Consider the following 15,355-nt stretch of genomic DNA (forward strand, 5'->3'; position numbering starts at 1 on the left):
TTTGGTTGATCCACCTGAAGGGGTAAAACCCATTGGGTGTAAGTGGGTCTTTAAGAGAAAGACTGACATGGATGGACTTATTTATAAGGGTCGCTTGGTATCTAAAGGTTTCAAGCAAATTCATGGTATTGACTATGATGAAACCTTTTCTCTAGTAGTGATGTTTAAGTCCATTCGGATCATGCTTGCTATTGCAGCATACCATGACTATGTGATATGACAGATGGATGTCAAAACCGTGTTTCTGAATGGAAACCTGCTCGAGGATGTGTACATGACACAACCTGAGGGTTTTGTAGATCCACAGCATACTGGCAGAGTATGCAAGCTGCATAGGTCTATTTATGGACTAAAGCAAGCTTCTCGGAGCTGGAATCTTCGATTCGATGATGCAATCAAACAATTTGGTTTCATCAAGAATGAAGATGAACCTTGTGTCTACAAGAAGGTTGTAGGGGACATAGTTGTTTTCCTCATATTGTATGTGGATGACATACTGCTCATTGGGAAAGACATCCCTTTGCTACAGTCTGTCAAGGCTTGGCTAGGGACATGTTTCTCAATGAAGGACTTAGGTGAGACATCCCGCATTCTAGGGATACAGATCTATAGAGATAGATCTAAGAGATTGCTTGGCCTAAGTCAGAATACATATATTGACAAGGTACTCCTTCGGTTTGCCATACAGAACTCCAAGAAGGGATTTCTGCCGATGTCACATGGCATGAGTCTTTCGAAGACTCAAGGTCCCTCTTCTAGAGAGGAGAGAGACCGCATGGATCAGATCCCTTATGCCTCAGCCATAGGATCTATCATGTACGTCATGCTATGTACTCGTCCTGATGTCTCGTATGCTTTGAGCATGACGAGTAGATACCAGTCAGATCCAGGTGAAAGTCACTGGATAACGGTCAAGAATATTCTTAAGTACTTAAGAAAGACTAAAGAATATTTCTTGATATATGGAGGCAATGATGAGCCAGCTGTAAAGGGTTACAGTGATGCCAACTTCTAGACCGATCAGGATGATTATCGATCGCAGTCAGGGTTCGTGTTTTGCATTAATGGTGGTGTTGTGAGCTAGAAGAGTTTGAAGCAGGACATAGTAGCTGATTCTACGACAGAGGCCGAGTACATTGCTGCATCAGAGGTAGCAAAGGAGGCAGTTTGGATCCGCAAGTTCATCACTGAACTTGGGGTGGTTCCTAGTATCGCTGACCCTATTGAGCTCTATTGTGACAACAATGGAGCTATAGCACAGGCTAAGGAACCTCGCTCACACCAGCGGACCAAACACATACTACGGCGCTTCCATCTCATTCGAGAGATTATCGAGAGAGGAGATGTGAAGATTTGCAGAGTACCTACAGAGGCTAACATCGTAGATCCCTTGACTAAGGCTTTGGCACAGAGGAAGCATGATGGTCACACTAGGTCATTGGGGCTTAGAGCCTACACTGATTGGCACTAGTGCTAGTGGGAGATTGTTAGTTAGAGCCCTAGAGCCAATCATTTGATGATTGTATTATGGACTTGTTGTATCATATTCTTATATAAATAAAGGCATTTATTTTTTGTTATTATACTTATTTGCATTGGTACCAAATAAACTAAGTATAATAGCGCCTTTGAGTAGAAGGTTTTTACCTATATCAATCGATTAGTTGAACCGATAGTGAGATGATATAGGGAACACTACTGTTAATCATTTCTAGTCGAGTATTAACATTCAGGGATAATGTTAATATAATAAGACTAGCATGTAAGTCAACTCGATGACTTAATCTCACAAGTCATGGATATAGAGATATCAAGTTGACACATGGGTATGCATTGGAGAATGTATACTGAATGACCCATCATGAGAAAGTATCATGGATCGTTATATGAGTGTCATATACTTTCTCATGTGGCTATTAGTATGACTACTAGTCCTTTGACCTGAAGTCACCATGGTTCCCTACATAAGGAGTTATGTACTTTGGTTTCGTCAAACGTCACCCGTAACTGGGTGGACTATAAAAGCGATTACTGGGTATGTAACAAATTATGCGGAGGGATGTGAGTGATGTAGATGGGATCTATCCCTCCTATATGACGGGAGTGACATCAATATTCTTGATAGAGTGAGACCACGAAGTGCATGGCCATGCCCAAATGAGTCAATATGAGATATTGAGCTCATTTGATTTAGTGAGTCTACTTGGAGTTCAAGATTTAGATTGATTAGAGGATGGCACGGTCTATGCATCACATTGATCAATCTAGATGTCTAGGATAGAAGGACACTTGTCATATATTGTGAGGAGTCACAAGGTGATGTTGGATCTCAACATTCTTGTAACTTGGGTAGTAATGATGTGTTGCTAGATACCGCTCATTACTTATGCTCCTAAATGGGTTTAGGGGGCATTGCCAACGTTACAAGAACATATAGGGTCACACACAAAGGACAATTAGATGGAGATTAGGTTCATATGATGAACCAAGAGGATTAGATTCATTTGATGAATCAAATTAGATTAAGAGTAATCCTAATTGGGCTAATTGAGTTGGACTCAAGTTGATTCATGTGTTCAATGAGTCTAATTTAGATTATGACTCATTGAATCAATTTAATTAAATGAATTAGATTCATTATATTAAATTGACTTGAATTAAATGGTTGGATTAAATCAACCATGAGAGAGATTAAGTCAAGTTTGACTTGACTTGAGAGGAAGAGGAAGAGTCAAGTTTGACTTGACTATTTGCCACCTCATTTGTGAGTTGGCATTAAGAGGACTAATGATGATGTGCCACATCATCATAGTTGACACATGTGTGTGTCACCTTATGGAGGTTACAAGTCCTCTCTTTAATGGCCTCCACATTTAATGAAAAGGAGTTACACTCCTTAATGTGGCCGGCCACTTATGGGGTTTTGATGAGGTGAATTTCATTCAAGCATTTTGTAACTCTCATCTTCTTCCTTGCTCCAATTCTTCTCTCCCTTTCCTCTCCATTGCCGAGACCTTCTTGGAGTGCTAGCACACTCTAAGGTTCTCCCTCCATCGATTTGTTCTTGTGGATACTTCTAGAGGGTTGTCTACTTTGACAATTTTGAGATCCGGCACCTTGGACGAGCGGGATTTGCGAAAGGCGCGCATCAAGGGTAAAACTTGTACTCTAATGTAGATCTAGAGTTTGTAAACTCATACTCGTAGGTTTTTCGAAATTTTATTCTTCGCACGGATCCGGTGGCGGGGGTTTCGGGGTTTCCGCGATGCGAAAAATTGGTTTTCGCGGCCTGAAAGACCCAACAGTTTGCTCACGATAGAGAAAATGATCAAAGAGCTTCTACTGTTGCAGAAAGAAATGTTGAAATTGTTTTAGAGGAAGAACAAAGAGATCTTGGACTAGATGATGAATATGAGAATTTCGAAGTGATCCCTGATAGTCCACCATTTGACGATCGATCAAGGAGGAGAAAGCTTGCATCTATTGAATCATATGGCAATAAGAAAAATTCAGTTATCGACATTAATGTCAAGGAAGTTGTTGCCGCAATTGATCGTTTAACTTCAGTGATTGAAAATAGGTTATTTCGTCAATAAAATATAAATGAGAAACTCTACAAAGCTCTAGTTTGTGCTGGTGTTCCAGATAAAAATATACTTGCTACGTATCTATTTCTAGGAGAGAACAAGGAGAAGATGATGCTTTTCATGGGATGTCCACCGGAGAAGAGATTGGAATGTCTAAAGATGGTATTCTCTTTCTGATTTTGATCGATTATGTCAACATGGTAGCCATAATTTTACAAAGCTATATAATATTTAGTATAAAAAAGCGAGCTACTTATTTTGGTATCCGGAAGTACAAACTTTGTAGTTTAATATTAAGTACAATTTTATCGTACTTATAAATTATTTTTAAGTAATATTTGTGATTGACAATACTGATTTATATTTTGGTTGGCAATTATTTAATGGTGATTGTAAATTATTTTCTAGTAAAGTTTATTGTCGATACTTTTTTTAGTTTAATTTAATATTTTAGTTGACAATAATTTTATCGTATTTGTACTTTAATATTTTAGTTGATAATAATATTTTTTGGATTTCGAAGTAATGTTGAACTATAATAAATATTATTTTTTAAAATAATATTGATAATTTTAAATTATAGATTTTATTATGATTAGTAATAATTTTATTTATCAAGATAAAATAAATATTAATTTAAAATTATATGTCAAACCTAATACGAGAAATATTTTAAGTCTTCAATAGCCCTTAGGTTGGGAAGAATAAGATATTTTGGTCAATAAATAATTTTATTTTCTTTCCATTTATCTAAATAAACAGTTAAAAGAATTGATTTTATCCATTTTTCTTGATCAAGGTAAACAAACATACTAAATTGTGGATTCCTTTTCTTTCCCATACCTCTAGTTTATTTCATCCATCCATGATCCACACCATCAGATAACCAGAGCATTAAGGATTGAGGAGAAAAAAATTGGATGGATTAAACACAATATGCAAGACAAATAAATAAAAAGAAATTATATAAATCGAAAAAAAATAAATAAATGGAACGCCAAATATAAATTGAGTAAAAGTTAGATTAATCCAATGAATGAATCAAGTTAATAAATGTTCCTGAAATAATGATATAGCAGTAAAGTGTTTTCTCAATTTTTCATACATCTTAAGGAAAACAAAGGTCTAATGAACAAAATAAGTTGAATGGCGGTCCGATGGTTGGATTAAGCGGAATGAACTAGTGAAATTTAGATGAAATATTTCAGATATTCGGTGTTTTCTTCAAATACCAGTATTTTTACAAATTGAATATATAAAAATAGTTGATCCAATAAATCAAATAAAGATTTTCTCTATTTCATTTTTTCAGAATCTTTTATTTCTTAACAATTTTTTTATTGGGAAAATATACCAAACGAAATCTTATTGGATGTTAAATTAGTTATTATTTAAGCCAAATGATAAGATTAAACGCCGTGTATAAATTTGAAGCCCGATCTACACTGAAAGCACATCCAATTTACTTCTGAACAGTTTGTATTTCCAAGGGCAAAAAAAAATAAAACAAGCCTGGCCAATTTGGCGTGCTACATCGCCTTAATTTTGTAATTATACCGATCCTGCAGCTGAAGCAGTGACAAATCTTACTCATCCACCAATAGAACTGGAATTTTAATCCACTAAAAGAAACATTGCAAATGGAACTATCTTATCACTTCTGATCAGGTCTAGTATCATAAGCAATTCAGAAACATTTGCAAATGAAAATTTCACTGAGTAGATTTGTGTCCCCATGTTTTATCAATCTTGCTCACAACAGTTGGTTAATTATTCATGATGAACTATCATCTATAGAGTAATTCATCGTATCAGCCGCCCCAAAATTTTCATGTAGCCACATCACTAAACGCCTTCTAAAGGAGAGCAAAACAAATTGAAATATGAATAACAAACTATGCAGCACAATGATTCCTCAAAATGTCCGTGGGGCAAATAGCACGGGATGTAGTGAACTGAGAAGAAACCTCAGCTGATCACTTTTGATACAACTCCTGCACCGACCGTCCTCCCACCTTCCCGAAGTGCAAATCTTTGTCCTACATTAGGATATAAAGCTTTATGCTCAGGAAATAGGCATCAACATTCTTAACCGAGCAAGAACCAGAAAAGTCGTTTAGCTTTACATGTAATTTGTTCACAAAAAGGAATCGAGAATCAAAACCATGTCCAAAAATGAATATTTTTCTTGGTATTTAGCTCTTCTCTCAGTACATGGAAATAACCACAAACAGCATTGCAAAAAACCCTTCGACCTTAACTCTGATCTTCATGTTCAAGTATGAGGGGCATCAGATTCCGTTCAACAGGCATATAGTTATGGGTTCTGTATTTCCTTGTTATTGGCATCTGAATGCTAATCTAACAAGCAATGCTTGGAATACTCAAACCAAATGGTAGCCACTGAACACGAGATTACCAAAGAGTGTTGTAGAATTGGTTAACTTTGGAATCCCAAACTGCCAGGCCTAAATTTCTATCAACATCCATGCAACTACAGAATAGAAGCATAATTATCTAAAAGATCCACATAAAAAACAACCTAATATTTCAGGGTACACCAAACTTCAAATGGAAAATCACCATTTTCAGCCATCTTAAGTGAAATTTGAAAATGACGAAATCCATCAGTAGATTCTGAATTACAACTAGTTAAATGAGTCCAGCGTCTTTATTTTACTACCTTGTCATTGCAGCTAAAGTAGATATAGTAAAAAAGTGAAGAGAAGGTAAAGTAGATATGTAATGTATACTTTTTAGAATGGTAGAAGGATAAAAAAAGGCTCATGCAACCTCTCAAGTTTCAAGTTTGCTTGCTTCTACCAACAAACCTTATAATATAAGGGCACAAGTCTCTCCTAGTGAATCTTTGTGCTATTGCTTGAAAAAGTGGCCTATGCTGTCGGCTTTTCAGTATACAAAAGCATAAGCAAACATCCAAAAACTTAAACTATAGTTAATTCAATCTATGGATGAAAATTCAGTAAACCCTAATTTTGGCATGTCTTTCTCTTTCCTCAAACAATAATGGGATATTATTCTACCTCAGAGGATTAGATATTGTAATCAGGAAGCATGCATGTTTCATATATTTTACATAGTTGATATATATATATATAGAACCATGTTGCACTGGGCACCAAGAACCAAGGTATAAAATCTTTACCCGTGTCGAGATTTCAGTCTCAGATCGAAACGATCTGTATCAAAACATCTACGGTTTAGATAGATAGATAGATAAGGTTGTATTAAATTTATGTAACTTGACAGCATATTTTTCTCAAAACATCTGCAATAAAGAATAGATAATCTAAAGTATTTCTTAAGCGTAAAAATCAGACATTCTTATCAACAAAAATATGTTTCATATGATATGCTTAGGAACCAATAATCTAAAAGTAGAGAGCTACATTAACATATTCAAGGTTCCAAATCTCAAATTGATTCTAAGATTTAAAAAAATTATTATCTATAATAATTATATAAATTAACACAAAAATAATAATTTATAAATAATAATTACATAAATTATTTATTTATTTATATAATATATAATTATATAATTATAGTTTATAAATATTCTAAATAATATATAGTAAATATTATATATATATATATATATTGAATTCTAAAATCAAATTTATTTAAAAAAATTATATATTTTTCAAATTTTTTTAACAATTAATCTTTTTTAGAATTATTCATAAAAATTAAAAATTATTTATAAATTTTTAAAATTATTTGAAATATTTTTATAAAATTTTAATCTATTTTTAATTTATAAAAATAATATGAAGTTTGTTTTTAAAATTATTTTAAATTATATGACTATATATTATATAAATTATCTATTTTTTTACTTTAATTTTTTATATTTTAAATAAAAACAATAAAATTATAAAATTATATATTATAATTATATTAATTAATTAACAATTTATTTATTTAATTATTAATTTATATAATATATAATTATAATTTATATAATAATTAATTAATAATGGTTTTAATTAAAACTTTTAATAAATCCTACATTTTCCAATCCCTCGCAATTATGTTGTGGCCTCCCATTCCACGCTATTTTTTTTTCACCTCGTCATTGCCTCGTTACCTCGTCATCACCTCGCCACCAGCTCGCCAAGCTAATCTTTTACCGATGATTCCAGATAAAGTCTGCATCCCTAAATTGATTTCTTCTTCCTTCCTTCTGTTGTGCATGCGACGCACACGATGACGCATGCAAAATTGTTGTGCTGTGTTGGTCCTGTATTAGAGTGGTAAAAATCATCTATTTCGGACGGCACGACTCGAGATTTCATTCCTTGTCGGAACACTTCAGGGCGCACCGCTACACCTAGGCGCCCATGCTAGGTGCGCCCAACATATCAACTCCTTATACACACACACATAAATGTTATGTTACACACCTATCTGTGAATACCTAGTGTTAATTTTTTTTAAGGGTATAATATTTAGGCTAAAGTAAGTGAAAATTAAAAAATAATAATATTAAGTGTTCACGGATGGACGTGCAACATATCATCCTTATATATATATATAGGGCAGATACGCTACTCACCTCCATCGTCGACTAAGGCCACGTGGCAACGTTGACCGCTGACTACACGTGGGCGAGCCCCCCTCTCTTGCACACGAGGATGAGCATGTCACCCTGTGTGTGTATAGTGTCTTTTCTTTTTTATTGTATGGTAGCATATCTTTTTTTCCTAAACGGAATGAGAAAATAAAATATACTGATATTTAATCATTTCATATATATCTTACACATCTTACCCTACACACCCCATGAGAACCCAATTTTTTTTTTTCAATTTGATTTTTTTTACTTATTACTATAATTCAACTCCTAAACCTAAAGACGTAACTGGAAGCTTAAAAAAAATCAACGTTTTCGCACGCTGTGAGAAGCGCCCACAATGGTTGCTCATTGTGGGTGCCCAGGATATAATGTCACACACACACACACACACAGAGGATATTTATACCATGGGTGCAACCTCTCACAGCCGGCGAAACGGTGTTTTTTTTTAAGCTCCCAGTTATGCCAATAAGGTTTTGTCTTTAAAGTTTACGAGTTGGGTTATAGCATTAAGCACAAAAAAAAATTCAAATCGAAAAAAATTTTCGGTGCTCACAAGGTGTGCAAGATATCAAAACTCTCTCTCTCTCTCTCTCTCTCTCTCTCTCTATATATATATATATATATATATTAACCTTTTTTATTAATACTATTTATATGGCCCCATATAGCAATGCAATGGACCAACGACATACTGCTTGCCTATGCTTTTTAAAGAGTTGCTAAATCTTCCCCTCCCATATCATATAGCGGAGAATTTTGGTCCTGATATCATTTGATGCAGCATAGGATTCTATGCCTTAATAAGCAACAATATCACAGCAAGAGAGAAATGGGAAAAGAGTGACTAGAGAAGATCCCAAATAACTAGTTACTTTATAATTTCTGACATACTGAAACTTGCTATTATGACTAGACTTTTTGCTCCATAATAGACGGAATGGTAATAAATATGTTAGTTAATACACTCATTCTATTTTCTATTGCAATAAGCCAATAAACAATATATAAAACTAAAAAAACCTAATATGAAGTGTCTGCACAATTCTTCCTTTGTTTTGCACTAAAATTACAAGAAAAGGAACCATAATTTCACTATGCACATGGTAAGTAGTAACACTGAGACATGCAACTACAAAGGCACAGCAGTAAGTCTACTAGTTTTAAAATAATACTAGTCAAGATAAAAAATAAATAAATTGTCAGGTTTCAAAAAAAAAGGTTTAACCTACAGATAGCAAATTAACATATAAAAGTCGGTGCAACTTTTCCTAGGAGTTTGCACTGGACTAACAAATTTGGCAAACTCCAATGATATCAAGAGATGAATAAATTTTCATTTTTTTTAAAAAAAAAGGAAGGCCAAAATATGGGTTGTATTAGCACAAATCTGAGCTGATATTTGTAGATTAGCGCTAGATATGGGAATCAAACACATGTCATCTTATTTAGTAAACAGAGACTCAACCACCATAAAAGTGGTTTAGTTGAGAAGAAACAGATATAAAATGTCTTTCAAGCACAAAATGAAGCATATACATAAAAGAAATGTTAGAACTATAATCTACCGCATGGAGCTAAATGCCATCTCCACATAAGTCTAACAATGTTGAGGCTTTATACTAGAAAATGAGTCTGGGTGACCATGAGTGTTTCCAAATCCATAAAAACATCTTGTCAACATGACCAAACTATTTCTTAGAAACATAAGTTCATTTGTAATTAATGAAAACATAATAAAGTACCTGGTTCAAGAGGAACAGGTGATATCAGCTCGAAAGTAGCTGAGACATTATCTCCAGGCATTACCATCTTGATATGATCAGGAAGAATAACTTTTCCAGTAACATCTGCAGTTCTCAAGTAAAACTGAGGACTGTATTTTGAGATGAAAGCAGTGTGACGACCTCCTTCATCCTTTGTCAATACATAAATCTCTCCTTCAAATTTTGTAGATGTCTTTATTGTACCCGGCTTGCTCACTACCTACACTTGTTAATAACAATAAGTGGCCAATAACAATAACTGGAATTCAAATCACAAGAACACAAAAGCAGGTCTTGAAGTCAAGTTTTGATTAATGTGAGGTCCTATGTATCAAATTAACCTGATTTTGGATTCAGATTCACATGATGAAATAAAAGAAAAAGAAGCAAATTTGATAATTTGGTCAAGCATGATTACAATATAAGAATGCTATACTCTTGGAAATATTAAAAGGCCACATAAGTAGTGGTTCAACAGTCTAAAGAAAAATCATGAAAATTAATACTCACCTGCCCTCTTTGCACATCTCCACGTTTTAACCCACGTAGTAAGAGGCCAACATTGTCGCCAGCCTAGATAAGATCAAAATTATATATCTTCTAAGGAAACCTAGTGAAACATAATAAACAACAAAATTAACTACTCACCTGTCCATGATCCAAGATCTTCTTAAACATCTCAACGCCAGTGACTGTAGTTTTCAAAGGACCCTAATAAAAGAAAATTTGAGCGATAACTATATCAAGCTAAGTGATGTGAAGAATTCAACTAGAATTGATCATGTATAATCTAAAAGAAAAACAAATTTTTCACCAAGAAAATAGAAAATGAGATCAATTAAGAAGAGATGATTGTTCAAGAAAAATGATAATTTGTACAAAATATATTCAAACCTTCCATTTACAAAAGAAAGGCACATCAATAGTCAATACAAGTAATTCTTTAATCTGATAGAAACAGCTCTCACCTGCATTAATCCAAGAATTTCAACATCTTCTCCAGTTTTAATTGTTCCTTGCTCAACCCGTCCAGTGACAACAGTTCCACGTCCCTGCAAACACCAATCCTTCAGGCTCTTGCTAGTAGTTTTGTAGTACAAGCAGATAGTGCAACTAGAATATCAAAGACAAAACAAGTCATGAAAAGATCAATTTGTAATGAAACAATTTGAAAATAAAAGCGGCATAATTTCAAATATATTTCTAGCATTTTACATAAGGAATTACAACTTGACCAGTAATGATGTATTAGGAACATTACAAGAGGTAGATGGTAATCTACGATCCTCAACACAAAATAAGAAGCAAACTATCAACCCATAATCAGCAAGAGCAACGTCTTTTCTGAATACTCACCAGCAAGTACTTCTTATAAAGCATCATAAGAACAAATGTTTACTAACAAAAATAAACAATAACATATATCAGATAATCTCAACTTACTCAGTCTCGCAACTTCACTGGTCTTGCAAACATTACAAAGTTAAGTAATTGATCAAGTTTTATATTAACCTGTATTGAAAATACATCTTCAATAGGCATAAGGAAGGGTTTGTCAAGTTGACGAATTGGATCTGGTATATATGAATCCACTGCATCCATTAACTTTAGGATAGCTTGCTTCCCTATTTCTTCATTTCTTCCCTCTAAAGCAGATAATGCTGAACCTCGAATGATAGGAATATCATCCCCAGGGAACTTATAAAAGCTAAGGAGCTCTACATTAAATAAAGAGAATGTCAAGCACAATGGAGAGTATAAAATTTCAAAGAAAAGCATCAACCAACACCAAACCTCGAAGCTCCATTTCTACAAGCTCTAATAATTCAGGATCATCTACAGCATCAACCTTGTTTAAGAAACATACAAGTGATGGCACACCCACCTAAGTGACAGAGTCGGAATTGAATTATTATAGATAAATATTCCAAATAGTGTTTAAAAATAAAATCAATTGCAATGACAAGGAAATCTTACTTGGCGAGCAAGAAGAATATGCTCCTTTGTTTGAGGCATTGGTCCATCAGGTGCTGACACAACGAGGATACCGCCATCCATTTGAGCAGCTCCAGTAATCATATTCTGTTTTTGAACAAAAGGATAAGATATAGACTATTAAAGATACTCCTCTTCAATTTTACTATGAAATGTTAACATGCTCATGAGAAGTGACATGTTGAAGTTGTTTATATTAAGATAATCTATACCAATTGACTACTCAAAGGAAACAAAAGGAATATAGCAGTGCACAATATTCTTCCAAAGTAAGCATGCATAAACTAACAAAGCATTAATTATGAATTTACGATTAAGAATTCACAGAATATTTGATTCAGGCAAAATTTTCTGTGGTTTTTTTACATTTAGCAGGAGGAATTTCAAACTAATTGATTGTAAGGTTAAGATTCTATAACAGAAGGCAACTTATTAAATTGCCTAACGAAACAGCTACCTGAAATTAAAACTGTTTCAGGTTTTTAACATGACTTTTTCAAAAAAAATAAAAAAGGTTTCACATGAAATTTCATGCCTTATAAGTTATAAAAAAAAAGCGACAGCCCGGTGCACGAAGCTCCCGCTATGCGGGGTCCCGGGGAAGGATCCATTGTATACAGCCTTACCCTGCTTTTTTGCAAGAGGCTGTTTCCAGGATTCGAACCTGTGACCTTTTGGTCACAAAGCAACAACTTTACCGTTGCGTCAAGGCTCCCCTTCTTATAAGTTATAAAAGGGAAAAGAAAAACAATTTGAAGATCAACTCACTAATCAACAATTACAAACTTCTCCAACTAGACTATGTAAACAAGTAATATGCACTCAAAGGATCTAAGTGTGCTAACTATGCATATGCCTTTGTTGATGTTGCATGATTTAAACTTTTCAAGAACATGGAATAGTTTCATATATTACTTTAACATAGTCTGCATGTCCAGGGCAATCAACATGCGCATAGTGTCGTTTGGCAGTTTCATATTCTACATGTGCCTGCAAACCAGAATAATAGTGTCAATATATACATTAAAAAATGAATTATCAAAGGAATATAAAAAATAGCAGACCGTTGCAATGGTAATTCCTCTAGCTTTCTCTTCAGGGGCTTTGTCAATCTCATCAAATGCAACTGCTTTAGCTTTTCCCTCATCAGCGAGAACCTGGAGAAAAAGATATTGATGAATACAGTTACTCATAAGAAACTAAGGTAATAGTTTACTAAATTTGGTTTTACAAGAATAATTCAAAAAACAAAGTTTTACTTCATAAATCTATAAAAGCAACAGTAGTATGTGGAGGAATAAACCAATGAGATACAAAAACAAATTAAAAGAAATTTCCACAACTATAAGTCTAAAACACATGCTAACCTTTGTAATTGCCGCTGTGAGTGTGGTTTTCCCATGATCAACATGCCCGATTGTACCAACGTTGACATGAGGTTTCCTAGAACAGAAAATAAAATACTTAACATATGAACTCAAGAAACTGCCTATGTGTTCTTCCTAGTATTGGTATGATATCAAAATGCATCAAATATTTAAATGAATTTTACATTGAAAAAGAAAATTGAATAATTCAACAAGCATAAATAAGGAAAAACAACATCACTGTTGTGACACCTTACTTGATATTGATGAACACTAATTGGATCCTCTTCAATTAGGGAAGTAGTGAACTATGGATGAATAGTCAATAGGCAAATCTTAAATTTCCTATGTTGCAACATAAGAGATTATGAAATCCCAAAATGCCCATCCTAACCTGACCATTAAAGTAGTAGAGAAAAGCAAATGAAAACGTCAATAGAATTAGTGCGGTCAAATTACTAGGTTATCCAGTCAAACGGCTATGCAAGACAGGTTAATCAGGAAACAAGCTAACAGGTTCATTACAATTACAACTCCTCAAAAAATGAGAACTCTTCATCGAATCGTAACAACTTGATCTAGAGAAGACTTTAAAGGCTGAGCAATATGCAACAGAAGAATTAACCCCAATAACTTGGGCAGCATGGACAATTCATTATTTTACAGCAAAAAACAGCACGACACAGTCGATAAGTTATCCGCCCTACATCTCAGAAAGGCACTTTTACGAAAGAACTAATCAATGGATCATTCATTTCGGCGAAAATGAAGGATTTCTCCTTGGAACCTAGAAAGCACAAGAGCCCATTGCAAAATCAAAAGTCTGTCGACATACTTCAAAAGCCAACCAGTAAAGGGGCAGTGCAAATCTTACGTTCGGGTGAAGGTGGCCATAGACCTCCTCCACCAAAGGGCCACCGCGGTGTCGCTTCCGCTGGTGATGCTGGATAAACAGTGGGGCTCCGTGCCGCGGAAGCATGAGTAAGGGAAAGGGAAGGCGGAGGCGAATCGTAGAAGCCTCCTTGAACCATTGTTTCTCAGAGCAGCCGCCGCAGCCATGGGGAAAGCAATGGGCGATCGCTGCGCAGGTGGACGAAGGAAATTAAACTCCTAGGGTTTTAGAGAGAGATGGTTCGGGACGGTTAGGACCGGACTCAGCAAGTCGAGGCTCGGTGAAATGAGGCTCCTCTTGTGAAGTCAATGTGACACTCTAATACGGGGAATGGAAATAAAAATTGAAAAGGTTTTCGTATGATTTTCTTTAATATTTATTTTTTCTCTTTTTTAAATATTTTTCTATAGTCTCGTACAAGAATTCAGTCCTGTAGGGACGCCCAGCAACGCTCAGTCGGGGCGTGATTGGCCTTTGCACGGGCCCCACCTGATATGATGAATGAATAAAGATTTGTCGTTTGAGTGGCAAGGGTGAAATCGCCACCCTAGCGGTCCTCTAGCTCTGACCTCACAAGATTTCAGAGGGAATAAATCACGATTAATACTGGGCAGGAAAGGTGACTCGGGGTCGAAAGAATTTTTGGCGCAGCAGACCAGGGTTTTATCCCCGTGTGCAACTGGCGACCTTCGATCCCACGACTTCAGTGGCAAGCTACAGGCACCTAACCAGCTGATCCAGCCCGTGGGGATAAGATTTATCGTTTGAGATTAAATGATAGGGCGTAAATTTTTATACCGCATAACTTATTCACTAATCCACTTTCTCCTCAGTTAAAGGCATTGAGGATGAGCACTTCATCTTTTACCTATTACCTAGTGTTGAGAAAATCGAATTGGACCGATCAGTCCGATCGGTTGAACTGTGAACCGATTCTTGATCCAATCCGGTCAATCATTAAAATCGAAAAACTAAAAAAATCAATCAAAACCGGTTAAAATCATTTAAAATCGGTCAAAATCGTTCGAAATCGCAGGTCAAAATCGGTCAAAACCATTTAAAACAGTTCAAAATCACAAGTTGAATCAAGATTGAAGCATTTTATATATATATATATATATATATATATATATATATATAACGGTTAA

The 15,355-nt window shown here is 34.8% G+C and overlaps 1 protein-coding gene across 1 annotated transcript; it reads right to left on the reverse strand.

The window, feature by feature from the left end:
- Nucleotides 1–5,283: 5,283 nt before the first annotated feature.
- LOC122015530 (elongation factor Tu, mitochondrial-like) lies at nt 5,284–14,506 on the reverse strand. The gene is made up of 12 exons (XM_042572478.1): nt 14,190–14,506; nt 13,316–13,391; nt 13,013–13,105; nt 12,864–12,938; nt 11,931–12,035; nt 11,748–11,838; nt 11,466–11,671; nt 10,922–11,005; nt 10,602–10,664; nt 10,464–10,526; nt 9,933–10,173; nt 5,284–5,626 (listed from the first exon to the last, which is right to left on the reverse strand). Exons 1-12 carry the CDS (start codon nt 14,372–14,374, stop codon nt 5,556–5,558), a joined length of 1,353 nt encoding a protein of 450 aa, XP_042428412.1. The 5' UTR covers nt 14,375–14,506; the 3' UTR covers nt 5,284–5,555.
- Nucleotides 14,507–15,355: the final 849 nt, after the last annotated feature.

Source organism: Zingiber officinale, chromosome 8B (genome assembly GCF_018446385.1).
Source record: "Zingiber officinale cultivar Zhangliang chromosome 8B, Zo_v1.1, whole genome shotgun sequence".
Classification (NCBI taxonomy): Eukaryota; Viridiplantae; Streptophyta; class Magnoliopsida; order Zingiberales; family Zingiberaceae; genus Zingiber; species Zingiber officinale.

Bases quoted from the DNA above. Each gene is read 5' to 3' on its own strand.
- LOC122015530 (XM_042572478.1), bottom strand. From the start codon at position 14,374: ATGGCTGCGGCGGCTGCTCTGAGAAACAATGGTTCAAGGAGGCTTCTA. The intron at 11,006-11,465 runs GTTAATATAAAA...TGGTGTTTGCAG, and splicing joins AAGATGTATTTTCAATACAG to GGACGTGGAACTGTTGTCAC. The intron at 10,665-10,921 runs GTGAGAGCTGTT...TTCTTTTATTAG, and splicing joins AAATTCTTGGATTAATGCAG to GGTCCTTTGAAAACTACAGT.